Source organism: Simochromis diagramma, unplaced genomic scaffold (genome assembly GCF_900408965.1).
Source record: "Simochromis diagramma unplaced genomic scaffold, fSimDia1.1 OVJJ01000685.1, whole genome shotgun sequence".
NCBI lineage: Eukaryota > Metazoa > Chordata > Actinopteri > Cichliformes > Cichlidae > Simochromis > Simochromis diagramma.
The window spans coordinates 1,889,421-1,903,511 of record NW_024387477.1 but is presented as its reverse complement, the minus strand read 5'-3'; the positions used below and the strand labels follow the sequence as shown (position 1 = coordinate 1,903,511).

General features: G+C 41.2%; 1 protein-coding gene across 4 annotated transcripts in view; it reads right to left on the bottom strand.

Annotated features, from left to right (window-relative positions):
* il1rapl2 (interleukin 1 receptor accessory protein-like 2) overlaps positions 1-14,091 on the bottom strand; it is a 472,397-nt gene that overhangs the window by 36,833 nt on the left and 421,473 nt on the right. For all 4 annotated transcript variants that reach the window (XM_040015740.1, XM_040015741.1, XM_040015742.1 and 1 more), the window contains exons 8-9: positions 11,904-12,036; positions 3,646-3,791 (exon numbers count right to left, since the gene is read on the bottom strand). In XM_040015740.1, the coding sequence (XP_039871674.1) occupies positions 3,646-3,791; positions 11,904-12,036 (279 nt within the window). The remainder of the gene's footprint in view (positions 1-3,645; positions 3,792-11,903; positions 12,037-14,091) is intronic.

The following is a 14,091-nucleotide window of genomic DNA, read 5'->3' as shown; positions in this document are numbered from 1 at the left end:
ATGCCTCCCATGAGGGGAAAGTATATGTGTATACGTTTTTTGTATATGCAGCAGCCCTGAACACACACACACACACACACACACACACACACACACACACACACACACACACACACACACACACAAACAGAGCTTCCTGTAGGTAATTACAGTGTTAAGTCATGAGGGCCCTACAGTTCTCATTCTGACCTCCTCTCGAGGTGTGTGTCTGTGTGATCCTGTGTGTGTGTGTTCATGTGTGTGTGTGTGTGTGTGTGTGTGAGTCCCTGGGGTGCTAGTTAAGTATAGTAAGATAGATTTAACACCTAAGGCATCCAGCAGGAGTCAGCCGGGGAGAGAGAAAGGCCTGTTTTTAGTCCACCACCCTCTCTGTGTCTCTCTCCTCTCTTCATCTCTCCCAATCCTCTCAGTCACCCCTCACCTTCCTAATCTTTATCTCTCTGTCTGCATCTATTACCTCGGCCCTATTCTCTATTTTCTTGCCCCGTTCGGCCTCCCGCTGCGTTTCCCTGCCTGTTTATCTCTTTTCACATTTCTCCAATTCTGCCTGTCCTTGCTTTCTTGCATTACATACATTGGTTTCATATAGTGGGCATTCGGGGAAACTAGTTTCTGCTGATAGCTGGGGTAAGACAGACAATTCATCTGCTCCTTCAGGGGTGCTTTTCTATGTCTTAATGTCTCTTTAGGTTCTTCCTTTTTTTTCTCTGGGCTTTGGCCTCTGTCGCCAGAAAGAGGCGGGATGTTTCTCCTGTTTTGGCTTCCCTTCATTGGCTTCCTGTTAAATCCAGAATTGAATTCAAAATCCTGCTCCTCACATACAAGGTCTTAAATAATCAGGCCCCATCTTATCTTAATGACCTTGTAGTACCATATCACCCTATTAGAGCATTTCGCTCTCACACTGCAGGCTTACTCATATGATTGTTGGGTTTTTCTCTGTGTGTATTATTGTAGGGTAGTCTAAGGAGCTTGGAAAGAAAAGCGTCTGGACTTCTTTAAGTTGCTCGAAGACGTTTCATCTCTCATCCGAGAAGCTTCTTCAGTTCTAAGGGTCAAATGGTAGAGAGTCCCAGATTTAAACCCAGTGGGAGTTTCCCCCCAAAGAGGGACAAAAGGACCCCCTGATGATCCTCTACCTAATCACATGAGCCAAGGTGTGAAAGCGGGTGTGGGTCACAATCAGCCAGGGTTTCGGGTGAGCTCATTGTGAAACCTGGACCCACCCTATCATGTGATTTCCTGAGGTCAGATGGCCCAGGATGTGAGTGGGTGTTAAGGCGTCTGGGAAGGGATCTCAAAACTGGATTATAGATGGCAGACAGTTGGTGTCGTAAACCACCGCCTCTGTTCAAAGATGGTCGCTCACAGTGGACGTAAATGGCTTCTTTCACTCTTTCAAACCATCTGTCCTCTCTGTCGAAAATGTGAACGTTGGCATCCTCGAAAGAGTGACCTTTGTCCTTCAGATGCAGATGGACTGCTGAGTCTTGTCCTGTGGAGGTGGCTCTTCTATGTTGTGCCATGCACTTGTGAAGTGGCTGTTTGGTCTCTCCGATGTAGAGGTCTGGGCATGCCTCACTGCACTGTACAGCATACACCACATTGTTAAGTTTGTGTTTAGGAGTTTTGTCTTTGGGATGAACCAGTTTCTGTCTGAGCGTGTTGCTGGGTCTGAAGTACACTGGGATGTCGTGCTTGGAGAAAACTCTCCTGAGTTTCTCTGATACACCGGCTACATAGGGGATGACAATGTTGTTGCGTCTGTCTTTCTTATCCTCCCTCGCTGGTCTCTGATCTTCTTTTCTGTGCCTCTTTGCTGACTTTATAAACGCCCAATTAGGATAACCGCATGTTTTGAGTGCTTCCTTTACATGTGTGTGTTCCTTCTTTTTCCCTTCAGGCTTAGAGGGAACATGTTCTGCCCGGTGGTGTAGGTTCCTAATTACTCCAAGTTTGTGTCCTAGAGGGTGATGGGAGTCAAAGAGGAGGTACTGGTCCGTGTGTTTGGGCTTCTGGTAAACTTCAATGTTGAGGTTGCCATTCTCTTCAATGTGCACAGCGCAGTCCAGGAAAGGCAAACAGTTGTCCTTTGTGTCTTCCCTGGTGAACTTGATGTTTTTATCCACAGCGTTAATGTGCGCAGTGAAAGATTCCACTTCATGTGTCTTGATTTTGACCCAGGTGTCGTCTACATATCTGTACCAGTGGCTGGGTACTCTTCCTTTGAAAGAGCCAAGAGCCTTCCTTTCCACTTCCTCCATGTAAAGGTTGGCTACAATAGGTGACACGGGGGAGCCCATGGACATATTTCAAATATGTCTCACCACTACATATTTCAAATACAACGAGGGTTTCTACAGACAAAAACATGGCTGCGCCATGGGCTTAAGTCTTAATTATCTCAGAAGCTGTTCACATCCACAAATATTTATTACCCAATGAAAATACTGAGCAGGATGGGTTTTCCTTGTTAACAGAATCATAACAAGAGACTGGAATAGTCCCAGGTAACTGGAGCAGACATGGTCTTATATTTAGCAAGCCAGAGTACAAAAAACAACGTAAAACTAACGTGGAAGCAAAAAATGATGCTTCTTTGAATGAATGCACCTCAGAAACCCGTCATTTAAAACAAACATTGCTTAAGGATTAAATGCACTTAATGAAATCTTCTGATCTTTAGAGAATCTCACATGTTTGTTTTCTTACTGACGGTTAAGGCCAATGTCATCCCATTCCTGTAATTATGGAAAATATTACCAACAGCTTGAAAATTTATTTCAATCAATTTAATTCATTTAGGTCGACCTCCTATGAGCAAGCACTCAGTGATGGTGGGAAGAAAAAACTCCCTTTTTAACAGGAAGAAAACTGGCAGAACCAGGCTCAGGGAGGGGTGACCATGTTTACTAATGTCACATGTAACATCCCAGAGAAGGAAATGTCCCTATCAGATTTTAGCACTGACTGAAATGTTAAAGGTTTTTGCATTTCTGTTAACAAACAAACAATGAGTTGATGGGTATGTATCAGACGACAGAACTCGATTACCTCGCTCATTGTTGCACTCTGCTTCAATGCTGCTTCACTAACCTGACTTCATATTAAAATACATTTAAAATCCACAACCTTACTCTGGGTAAACTTGTTCTATTCAATAGAATCTATGTTTCCTCAGCATGTTTTGTAATCGAAAACATATTTTTGGGTGCCTCAAGGTTCCATCCTAAGCACCATCTAAGATGTCTGTGTCCTCCTTTGTGAAGCATTAATGTTACTTCAGAAATCTTGGTGTTACCAACAAAATCATCTGCATCGTAACTTGTTTTGTGACAGAAAGCTGGTTTCTGGTGGCTCAGCGCTCGGTCCGTGTCACCATCAAACATCCTATGTCCTCTTTCATATAACAAAAACTGTGTTGTTTTATAATGCAAGGTAATTATTTGTGTTACTTTTTAATAGTTTGATAGAAGGAAGCAGATTGTATAGATAACACATTTTTGCTTTGATAGTGAATGGACCAGCATGTGATCATTTGTCATTCTTAAAGACACTAGAGGCCAATATTTGTCGATTTCTTTTTTGCCTAACAAGTTTAACAGAAACCAGTAAATCAGGAGCGAAGAAAAGGGAAAGCTCTACCTTTCTTTTGCAGTATAGCGCTACCGCTGCGCCTCCCTATGTGGTTCTCCACGTAACAGGTATAGTTGGCCAAATCTCCGTCCTCCACGGCATCAAATGTTAGGGACAGCTGCACTTCCTTCTCTCCTAAATGCTCCCTCACCACCCTGGAAAAGAAACATGCAAGAAGTGGATTCACAAAGCAGTGATATTAAATCTTTTATTGTGATTTACTGTAATACACTCAAGACTTTAACTTGGAATTTCTACTTGTGCAAATTGCATCAGGAGGGAAGTAAACACATGTAAATTTTAAAGATGAGAGAATCTCCTTGCCTCTTAATCTGTTCCATTAAAGATGAAGAAGCACAAGGAACATGGCGCTATAGAGCACAGTATATAGGGCAGATTTTAAAAGAAAGAGAGAGCGAAAAGAAAAAAAAATGAGGGCAGAAGAAGCAAGGAGCCATGTCTGGAAAACACTGGCGACAGCTGGAAAAAGCTCTCTCCTTATGGTGAGGTCATACTCCTTTTAAGCCTGTGAGGCTGTGAGGAAGAGGGGCTGGAGGAGGAGACTGAACTGATGTCAGGGTCACAGAGTGCACCTTTAAACCTGGTGAGGTTCAGCCATAACCAGTGAGATCTTAGCTCAGGTGGCAGATTCAGAGCAGTGGCACAGATGGTTCAGCCACATAGGTTGGGTACATTTGAACATTTATTTAATAAAAGCTAGTTTCATGTAATTGACACCGTTATGCATTTATTGCATTTATTTATTCTATTCATTTCTGTTCACAGCTGTTGTATGTTATTGCAGGTATGCCTGTCTTTTAATTCCAAGACATTATGACGTTTACAGTCACAATTGTGGTAGAGTTAGCTCATTAAGAAGAACTGGCTGGCTGATATCTGTTCAATGTTTCTGCTGGAGTCGTTGGAAAAGACGGGAAAGAGGGTGAAAGGAGAAGGTGCAAATCAAAAAGTCAGCATCCTCAAAAATTTGAAGCAGAAGCTTTTATTCGAGTCACCACTAAATTCAGAGTGAGGAATCTAGCGATTCATTAGCTAGCTAATGTTGTTATGTGGAAAACCCCCAAAACAACATGTAGCTAACGACTGCTTATTCTTGGACTTGAAAGCAGAAAACTAATTATCCTGGCTTACTCACATTAATGGCTGACATCAAATAAACATGTTGTGCATAAATAGCTTATCATTTTTTGGAAAGTCAATACAAGAAAACAAAGCAAAAACAAACAAACAAACAAACAAACAAACAAACAAAAACCCTTCCAGATGCTTTGGCGTCCATGTGCACTTCTTCACCTCTTGATGTAGAAAAACCCAAAGCTTGATTGTCCAGTTGTTAAATCATAGACCCTAGAAAACTGTGGAAGCTGTGATTGTATGAATGAGGATTTTATCAAACTGACATTTTTACGTGCCCCAGCAGATCTATTAACGAAATCTTTCAGCGTTTCAGGAGGAAGATAATTATGTAACAAACATGCTGTGAACTGAACCCTCAGTCAGCTTTTAATACTTGAGTAATTGAACCTCAGAGCAAATTATCTGGGACTGGGACAGCACCAGAAGTGTTAAGTCGCACCTAAACAAGCTTTCAAAGTTTCACATGGGTAATGACACTAGAAGTCTTTAAAAAGTCATTATTTTTACATTAAGCTGTGATCACAGTCCAGGAACATCTTTACTATGTGGTGAGTTATACTTCATGAGTGTTATGAGCTCTTTTATATGAAAAATAAAGACAATACAATGTTAAGTGTAGAAAACAAATTTTACCGCAATGCAGCATCAGATTACTTAAAAAAAATGAAAAATAAATTAAAAGTAATATTGTTGATGTTTAGCCTGTCTTGGTTTAGTTGCATGTTGGGGTGGGTTGGTTTGGATTTCTAGTAATTGGTTCAACCACACAAGCAGGCAGCAGGATTTTGGAAATAATGAGCGTTTTCAGTGCAGAATCAGCACTCTTGTCAGAAACAGGCGAGATGGTCCACAGGATTTTGTTATCCTTCTTCTGTACAGTATGTGCTGCATTGACTCAGCATACAGTACAGTAATCCAGACTGGCCACATTGTAATACACACAGGGGTTGAACCACATGGGAGTTGGCACAGTCCAACCATGACAAGCAGCGATGAGACACCGTGTAGTCATTTTCCTGCAGCTCTGTTTGTAATTCACCACAGAAATGCGCTGTATCTGTCACTTGAGGCTTGTATCCAAGTGGCTGCATGCAAAGAAAATTGACACGCAAACTTTCAGCACAGGCATTCCCATTGGGAATTGAACTTCTAACCTCCTAAATATTCATGCTTTCCTCTTCCCTCGTGGCACCAGAGGCACAGAAAGAGCAGTGAAGTCTCAATGCAGGTTAATAATGATGGATAACATTACAGAAAGGGTTATGAGACTCAAAATGTCAAATGTGCCGGAAGACATACAGCAAAATGACTACCACCATCTCTGCATGTACGTCTTTTTTTTCCTTGCTCCGTGTCAGAGATTTTCAGTGTGTGCATCACTTTGAAGTCTCCTAGGACAGTGCATCAGGGGTTGCTGTCAAAAGATGAGACTTGCTAAAATGCTTAGTTTAAAACACATCACTCCTCTCCCTTTTTCTCACCTTCTAGCCATTAGCTATCTATATCCTACATCTCCTTTCCTTCTCCTCTTTCTGTCCTCCGGTGATTAAATGGGTACATTTCAAAATAAAAGTCACTGTTAAAAGCACAAGTTTTTCTCCTCATAATCTGCACATCTTGATGAACGTGACACCATCAGCCAAAGTATCCTTCCTCCCTGAGTTCAGCTGCATGTATGTGCCAAGCTGTATCTCAAAGGTCAGCACTGTGTGCATGCTCATCATTTGTATCATCTTTGCCTCCACTTGTGTTGCTGTTCTGATGATATCAAGGCCTACATCTCTTGTTGTGGCTTTCCAATCACCCACAGCCAGTCCCAGCAGATGGCTTCCCCTCCCCAGGTCTCTTCTTGCTGAAAAGGAGTTGTTCCTCCCTGCCAATGTGAAGTGCTTGCTCATAGGGGTGGTTGTCTGATCAGCTGGGTTCCCTCTCAAATATGAAGTGCCTTGAGATGACTGCTGTTGTGGATGTGACCACACAGCTCACTTCAACCAAATGAACTGACTCACCAAATGGAATCAGGCCAAGTTTGCTTAACTGAACTTAGATCTAAGAAGGTCATCGTCGCTGGTCCCAAAAGTCGAACAAAAATCACACACTGTGCTCTTCTATCATATCTATCATCTCTGCTCTTCTCTTTCTCCGCTCATGTCCGAAGGCTTTGATGGATGTGCAACTTTGATTTGAAAATAAAACACATCACAACAATTGCACTTTTCTTTAAACAATAAATCAGTCTTTGTTATTGAAACTGATACCTTAGATACACCCAGACCCAACTACAGTAGTATATATATATATATATATATATATATATATATATATATATGTGTGTGTGTGTGTGTGTGTGTGTGTGTGTGTGTGTGTGTGTGTGTGTGTGTGTGTGGTTTTTTAGCATTCTCTTTGACACAGATACTGAGGACAGCCAGAAGGATAGATGGGTGGGATGACATGCAGCAAAGGGCCTAGGGCAGAATTGAATCCAGGTAGCTGCAAGAAGGAATAAGCCCAGAGTAGAAGGTCTCACAGCTTATAAATCAAGAAATCAAGTCAGCTATGGAATATTATTGATAGCAGATCCACCAGAGGAATGGGCTGGCAATATTTGACAGTCTGTTTGTGGCCTTATCCTATTTTCCCACTATCCCAAAAATCTGGTACTACTCTCCTCCTCAAACAGATTCCCAGGTTTCCAATCCTACAACTCTTCACTTCATGTCAACAGTGCCCTTCTCCTCCTTCTGTACCTCCCTGAACTTCTCCACTGGAGTGTAGCGATAACACAGGTCAGACCTCTGAAGGTACCCTGTTGTACAGTATGTAGTAGCAAGATGTTTGCAGTACATCATTCAGTCTTCTAAGCTGCGAGCTGGACCCATCGTGGATCAAACAACTCGTTTCTGTATTATTGATGCTTTGTCTCCTCAGACCGTTGTACTTGTCACTGCCGACAGGAAGCATAAAATAAACCTTTCTGTTTCAAGGTGTTCCCAATTGCAATGCAGACCTCAACTTTTTAACATAAAAACCCTGCTTCCCTCCTACTTTAGCACCTAGAACGGGCTTACTACCATGCTTCATGACAAAGAAAATATAAGGTAAAATAATGGTTGATGATGAGGTTGTGAACAGTGAAGCAGTGAGGCTTTGACAGCAGTTGGACTGGACAACAGATGTGAATTTCAAGCAGGTAAAAAAAGGCCTCTCTGCATCAGTAGACATATGGGCTGCCTTCAAGTGAAAATATGAAGCAAGCACTGGCCCAAGTGGAAATACTGTAATTACCAATTCATTGCACATGAACGAGCTGCGGACTGTGATAGCTGAGTTGCAGAAACGTGAAGAAGCTGGACAGCGGTGAAGCTGAGCTCAGCCAACAGCTGGAGTAAAACTGATGATACTGCTCATATATATTGTCTCGCCTGCTATTTTAACCCAACATACTTAAACTACTTAGACTATGGATTTACATTTTCTAGAAAAAGAAGTAAGGTTTCACAAAGAGAGGCACTTGTCGGCAGGAGTTTTTTCTCCACATACTCGCAGCTTTATCACATCCTCTTGGGTGCTGCAGGGTGTGAGTGTGTCAGTAAGAGAGCAAGCCTTGGTAATTACAGGTATTCCCATTATCACAGAGGCTACGAGACTGTGTTTGACACTATGCAAACAGACATAGACAAAGTTCTCGGGCCAGTGCTGCAGGACGTGGGGAAGGGAGCTTAAAGTGGACAGATTAATGGGCATCACAGCAGGAGTCGACCTGCTGGAGTGCGATTGTGGAACTTGGAATAGCAGTATGATTGGATCAGAGGTGGCCAGAGGACTGGACTGAAAGATTGAGAACTCATCAGGCAAAGGTTAATTTAATACTACGGGGCATGATTAGTTTCAACTTTAAACACTCCTACTCATGTACCGTGCTGCTCTCTACAACATCATTTTCCCGGGAGAGAACATTTTCAGAGGGCAGGAGGTGGATTAGCAGTCGCAGATACATTCTTGAGGTTCCAGTCTTGGATTGGTAAACAGCTCTGCTGCTGGAGTGTCCTCCAGCAAGACACTGAAGGTCACCTGGCTTCAGAGCCACTGTTGCTATGCTGACTCTGACCTGTGACCTCCCCCTTGAAGGGAGGAGGGCAAGAGGATTTCCCTTTAGGGGAGATAAACATTCATATCAGTATTGCTGTGCTCGGCTGATAACATGATCTGTGAAGGCTCTTTGAGCAGAAGTGAGCATTTTACTTTCTAATATTAAAGCTTTGATTACAGCTCTTAGTGTGTCAGTTAAACACACTAATGCCCACGTGCTGCAGTTTGAACATTTAGATTACATTACTACGTTGCACTTTTTCTTTAACGTGATGGTGCTGAAGTATTGCTCAAAAGGGAGCAGCATTAACCTGAATAGGGGAAAAACAATGACACACACAGTGTAGATGGTACATTAATCATTGCCAGGATCTTTCCAACCTGCTATTAACTGAGTTTAAGTAGTGCGCTTAAAGAAAACAAAACAGGCCTTTGCTTCTCATACGACTGCTTATTATGTCTAAAATTAATAAGCTGATGTGATAATCTAAAGAGGCCATGATTGGCCAGGTCACAGTGCAGGATGAAAACCAAACCAAATATTTGTCAGTTTAAATCATTTTAAAGATATAATGAAGGTAGAAGCAAAACTGCAGACCACCACAGCCCTACCTGTGTGAACTGAATGAAACGTTTGTCCATCTCAAATCACCACATGCACTCTGCCTGATCATCAAGAATACTCCCGCAAAGGCTCGGGTTTGAGTCCAACCCGTCACCCTTTGCTGTGTGAAATATTGTGAAATATTTTCATATTTTTCATTTCCAGGACCTGTGAGTTACAGTTACAGTACCATCGTGAAAATCCAGCTTTCTTTTTGTATTACTGTAAAATTCAACAACACACCATTCAGAAATTGTTACTGGTTGTCTTTTGCAATGTAAAGTTTCTTTGTTAGTGTGTGATTTTTTTTTAAATGTAAAATTTTCAGACCATTTGAAATATATCTGGTCCACATTAAAGATCCTGATTTATTTTGATGTTAAGAAAGACCGGTGCAAATTTCAGGCTTTTATCTTTAATAGTCTTTGACATATTCATGTTCAAATGTTGACTCATATTTCAGTGCATGGTAGTGGGCCGATGGATTATTTTTCAAAAAAGTGTATCTTAAAAACTATTTGATATGTGAAGCTAAAACTTCCCAGCACTCAATATATATGTTCAAACTTTGGACCTTCAGATTGGAGTTGGCACGATGTGTAGTTGGAATGACCCATGGACTAAATGTTTTGCTCAGTTAAAACACAGGTGCTGAATTTGCAACAGCAGTCAGTAGCATTTAGTGCTCATCTACTAAACATTGAACCCCATCGGACCTAAACTTTGCAGTTACGTCTCCAACATGAACTCAGGTAGTAGCACATCATTTAGCTTGACTACTGTTGCTTAGAGGAGATGATGCAGCTGTAGCTATAACTGAAGTAGCTAAATCCATACACAAATTAAATATTATGATTCATGAGTCTGCAGCACTCATGCACATGAGTATTAACAGGTGAGTTAAGAGTCAGGCTGGATTTGTCTGGTCTAATCCTGCCTACCTTATCCCATCTTACTTTCAAAGACCACTTCCAGAGGCCTTTCACGGGCTCATTTATTTACAGAAAAGACGACCACCATGCTGCAGGCTGTTTGAAATACTTTGCTGTCTTAGATGCGCTGGGAAAGTCTGTCTGAACTTCTTGTGATCTCCACTAAGATTTGAAGTAACTTTCTAGCTTCTTCACTTTGCAGAGTGAAAAAGGGCAAATGCTTTGAAATGAGGCGAGTTATATGAGATCACCCACTGAAAAAAGAAAAAACACAGAAAAGCAGTGTGGTGTTTTATAGCACTCTAAATTTCAGGTATACTCTGATATCTGTGGTTGTCCTGGTCCCGCCCCTAAAGATCTAATCAGTAGCTGTAACTGTAACAGATTAACAAATCAAGTATTCGCACTGATGCGTGTGCATACTTCAGGTCCTGACTGTTTCAGGTGTGTGACGTCAGGCGTATTGCTCTACTTGTTATCTCAGTAAGTATAAAAACCAAAAATCTATGTTGGATAACTCTGATCATTTGTTCTCTGTGCTCTGGTGGGATATACTTGAAATATGAAGCCATATTAATGTATACAAATACAACATACAGGGAAAAAAGATTTTAAGCAAAGTCAGCAAACTTTACCTGAATTAAGCTAAAACATTTTCCCCCTGTACTGTGCACATGCACTGCAACGTGATTGGCTAATATGTCTCCGGTTTCAGTTGTTGATTGGTTCTTTTGGGACAGGTTTAGGACTCACAGACTTGAGGACTGTTTCAGTGCAACACGCAGGGGTGTAGCAAGTCAAGTCTCTACCTCATTTTACACCTTTTGCATTGACCCACTGGAGAAAGCAACAAGACCGCCATCATTCCCGCCTCCCGACTGAACAACGGAGATTAATTAAATAACATTTTTTGCTTTCAACTTCATCTTTTATAGATTTTGACGATAAACTGTTTTATGTGTAATTAATAGATGTTAGACATAATTCTCTTAACTCACATCGAGTGTGTGTGTGTGTGTGCACATGTGTGAGACAATGTAAATTCTCTGATGGTTACCATAGCGATCCAGCAGGTTGTTCTAATGATATTTGATGCCCCGCAGACAATCAGGCTTTTCCCAATAGACTCCAATGTAATTGGTCCCAATAGGGGAGAAAATGAATTCAATTTAACTTTATTATTAGTATTCATAATTTTTTTTTTTTTAGAAAAGTTGAGAAGAAAGCTGTCAGAAAACCCTCAATGAGTCATAAATCACGAGAGACCAAATTAGATCCTGACAGTGTGAGGAGAGCAGCTGGAGTCGAGCCTATTCAGAAATTAATTAACAATAGAAACCTGTAAACTTGAGAGAATGTAATTGATACTGTCTTGCAGTAGATGTACTTAGAATTTACTTGCCCCCCACCCTCAGGACACTGATTTCAGGATCATTTTGAGTATGTTACTGAATCAGTGCTTCTCTAGAAAATAGTTTACTTACTTCATTTCAGTTTCCTTAATATGCCCTGCAAGTTCTTCAACAAATTTTTCTCCTTTCATCCAGTAGATGATGGGCTTTCTGTTTTCTCCACTGTAGCCAAAAAATGCCTTGCAGTCCAGACTGAGAGGCATACCTGCAACACACAGCACAGCAATGTTAGACGCCACACGGTGCCACACGGAGGATGAATTTGCACTGTTTTGCAGCTGAATCTTTAAACCAGCTGCAGTCCAGGCTGAAGGTAAAACACACATTAAAGATGACACCACACTGAAAGTTGAGCACAGAAGGAGTCATTAAACAAATCTGGCACATTTTGGTTTATATCCTTTCTCATTTCTCCAAAGAGGTGTCCGGATGATAGTAGGAAGGCTGCCACCACAGGGAGCCAGTGCAGAAAACTATTCGAGGTGTGTAGCTGGGTGCCTGCAGGGTCCCTTTGAAATGAGAACCTGAAATAATTGCTGCCTCCTCCTGGTGACAGTAATATCACTTTAAAGAGAAGTGTGCAAACACATTTCTGAAATCATGAGAGGAAAAAAAAAATCACACTAGGTAAAATACTGCTGTGTATCATAAGCTGCAGCACTGCCAACCTTTCACCTGAGCAAATGTGTCTGTGGCAACAGGTGGCATACACAGGAAATGTAGTGTTAGTGAGGCAAACACGTGTCAGCACCAGTGGATTTCTTTTTATTTTACATGGTAAATATATGATTTTCCTAAGGATCTACAAATCTACTTCATAAGATCCTCCTGTACAGTCCCCTTGATTTTGCTAGCCCCAAAATATGAATGCAGAGTCCAAGACCTGGACCTTCAAGTGCTTATTTCCTGAAGTCAAAGGAAAAGCTGTGTGCTTAGTTTGTGGAGAGCAGATTGGTATGTTTAAGGGTTAAAATTTGAATCATCATTATGAAACTAAACACAGAGAGAAATACGAGAAACTGACTGATGCAAAGTGGGATTGGACATCAGAACCTTTGCTAGCAAAGCTGCAAAAGCAATGAGGACTGTTTTCAAGCTTTACAAATTCAGGGATGATTTTCCTCCAAATCACAAAAACTGTGAAATTTTCTGTGATAGTGAGTAAGAAAGAATGTCGATGGACTCCTAATATGACCTGAGAAAAAAGAAGAATGTGCTTGAACTGTAAAACAGTCACTTTTCAAATGAATCTGGAGCTTTTGTTGAAAAGCAAAGTGAACAGTTTTCTTTTTCTCAGCAGCTCTGGAGGAGAGCGATGTGACACAGACCACTACATACCTGGCAGCTCTGTACTCAATGAAAGGGGCTGTTACAAGAAGTTATTTGTTTATAGAGCTAACTGTATGCTTGGACAAGTTTTCTGACAAACTTGAACAGTTCACTGGATTTTAAGTGACTCAATTTGACTCTCAGACACAATTGTGTTTGTTTATGTAATTACTGTAAAAAACAACAACTATTGTTTATATTCACATTCACATTATGTGGCAGCACACCTCTTAACCGGCACTAGAAGGCATGAGCACATCACCCCTGTCCTCGCTAACTTATCCCATCAAATATCGCATTGATTGATCGCATTGATAACTTCATCATTTCAGGTTTATAGCGCCATGATATTAAAGTTTAAATTAGCCACACATTTACTGACAGAACAGAAAATGTTTCGAGTCGATTCATATTCACTAATATGCCGCTTGTGGCAGATGGCCCCCCCTCCCTGAGCCTCTGGTTTTCCTGTTAAAAGCGTGTTTTTCCTTCCCACTTTCACAGAGGGCTAGCTCAGAGGAGGCTGTCTGATTGTTGGGGTTTTCTCTGTATTGTATGATTTTTACATTCCAGTGTAAAGTGCCTTGAGGTGACGGTGATTTGGAGCTATATAAATAAAACCGAATTGCGACTGAAGTGCAAATTTTCAGCTTTAATTCAAGGGGTTTAACAAAAGTATTTCATTAAATTCAGTTGCATAGTGTTCTTGCAGCTTAATTAGTTTGAGCCATGAAGCTTTGATTCTGCAGAGCTCCATATTCAACAGATGTGTACCTTTAATGTATTACTGCTGGAAGAATCAATCAGCAATACTATGAAATCACATGTAAATACACATCTATGGGCAGACAGTATCCACACACACTCATGTAAGACCTTGAAACCCCCATCACTCTATGATTACAGCTATCAGTGGTGATGATGGAGTATT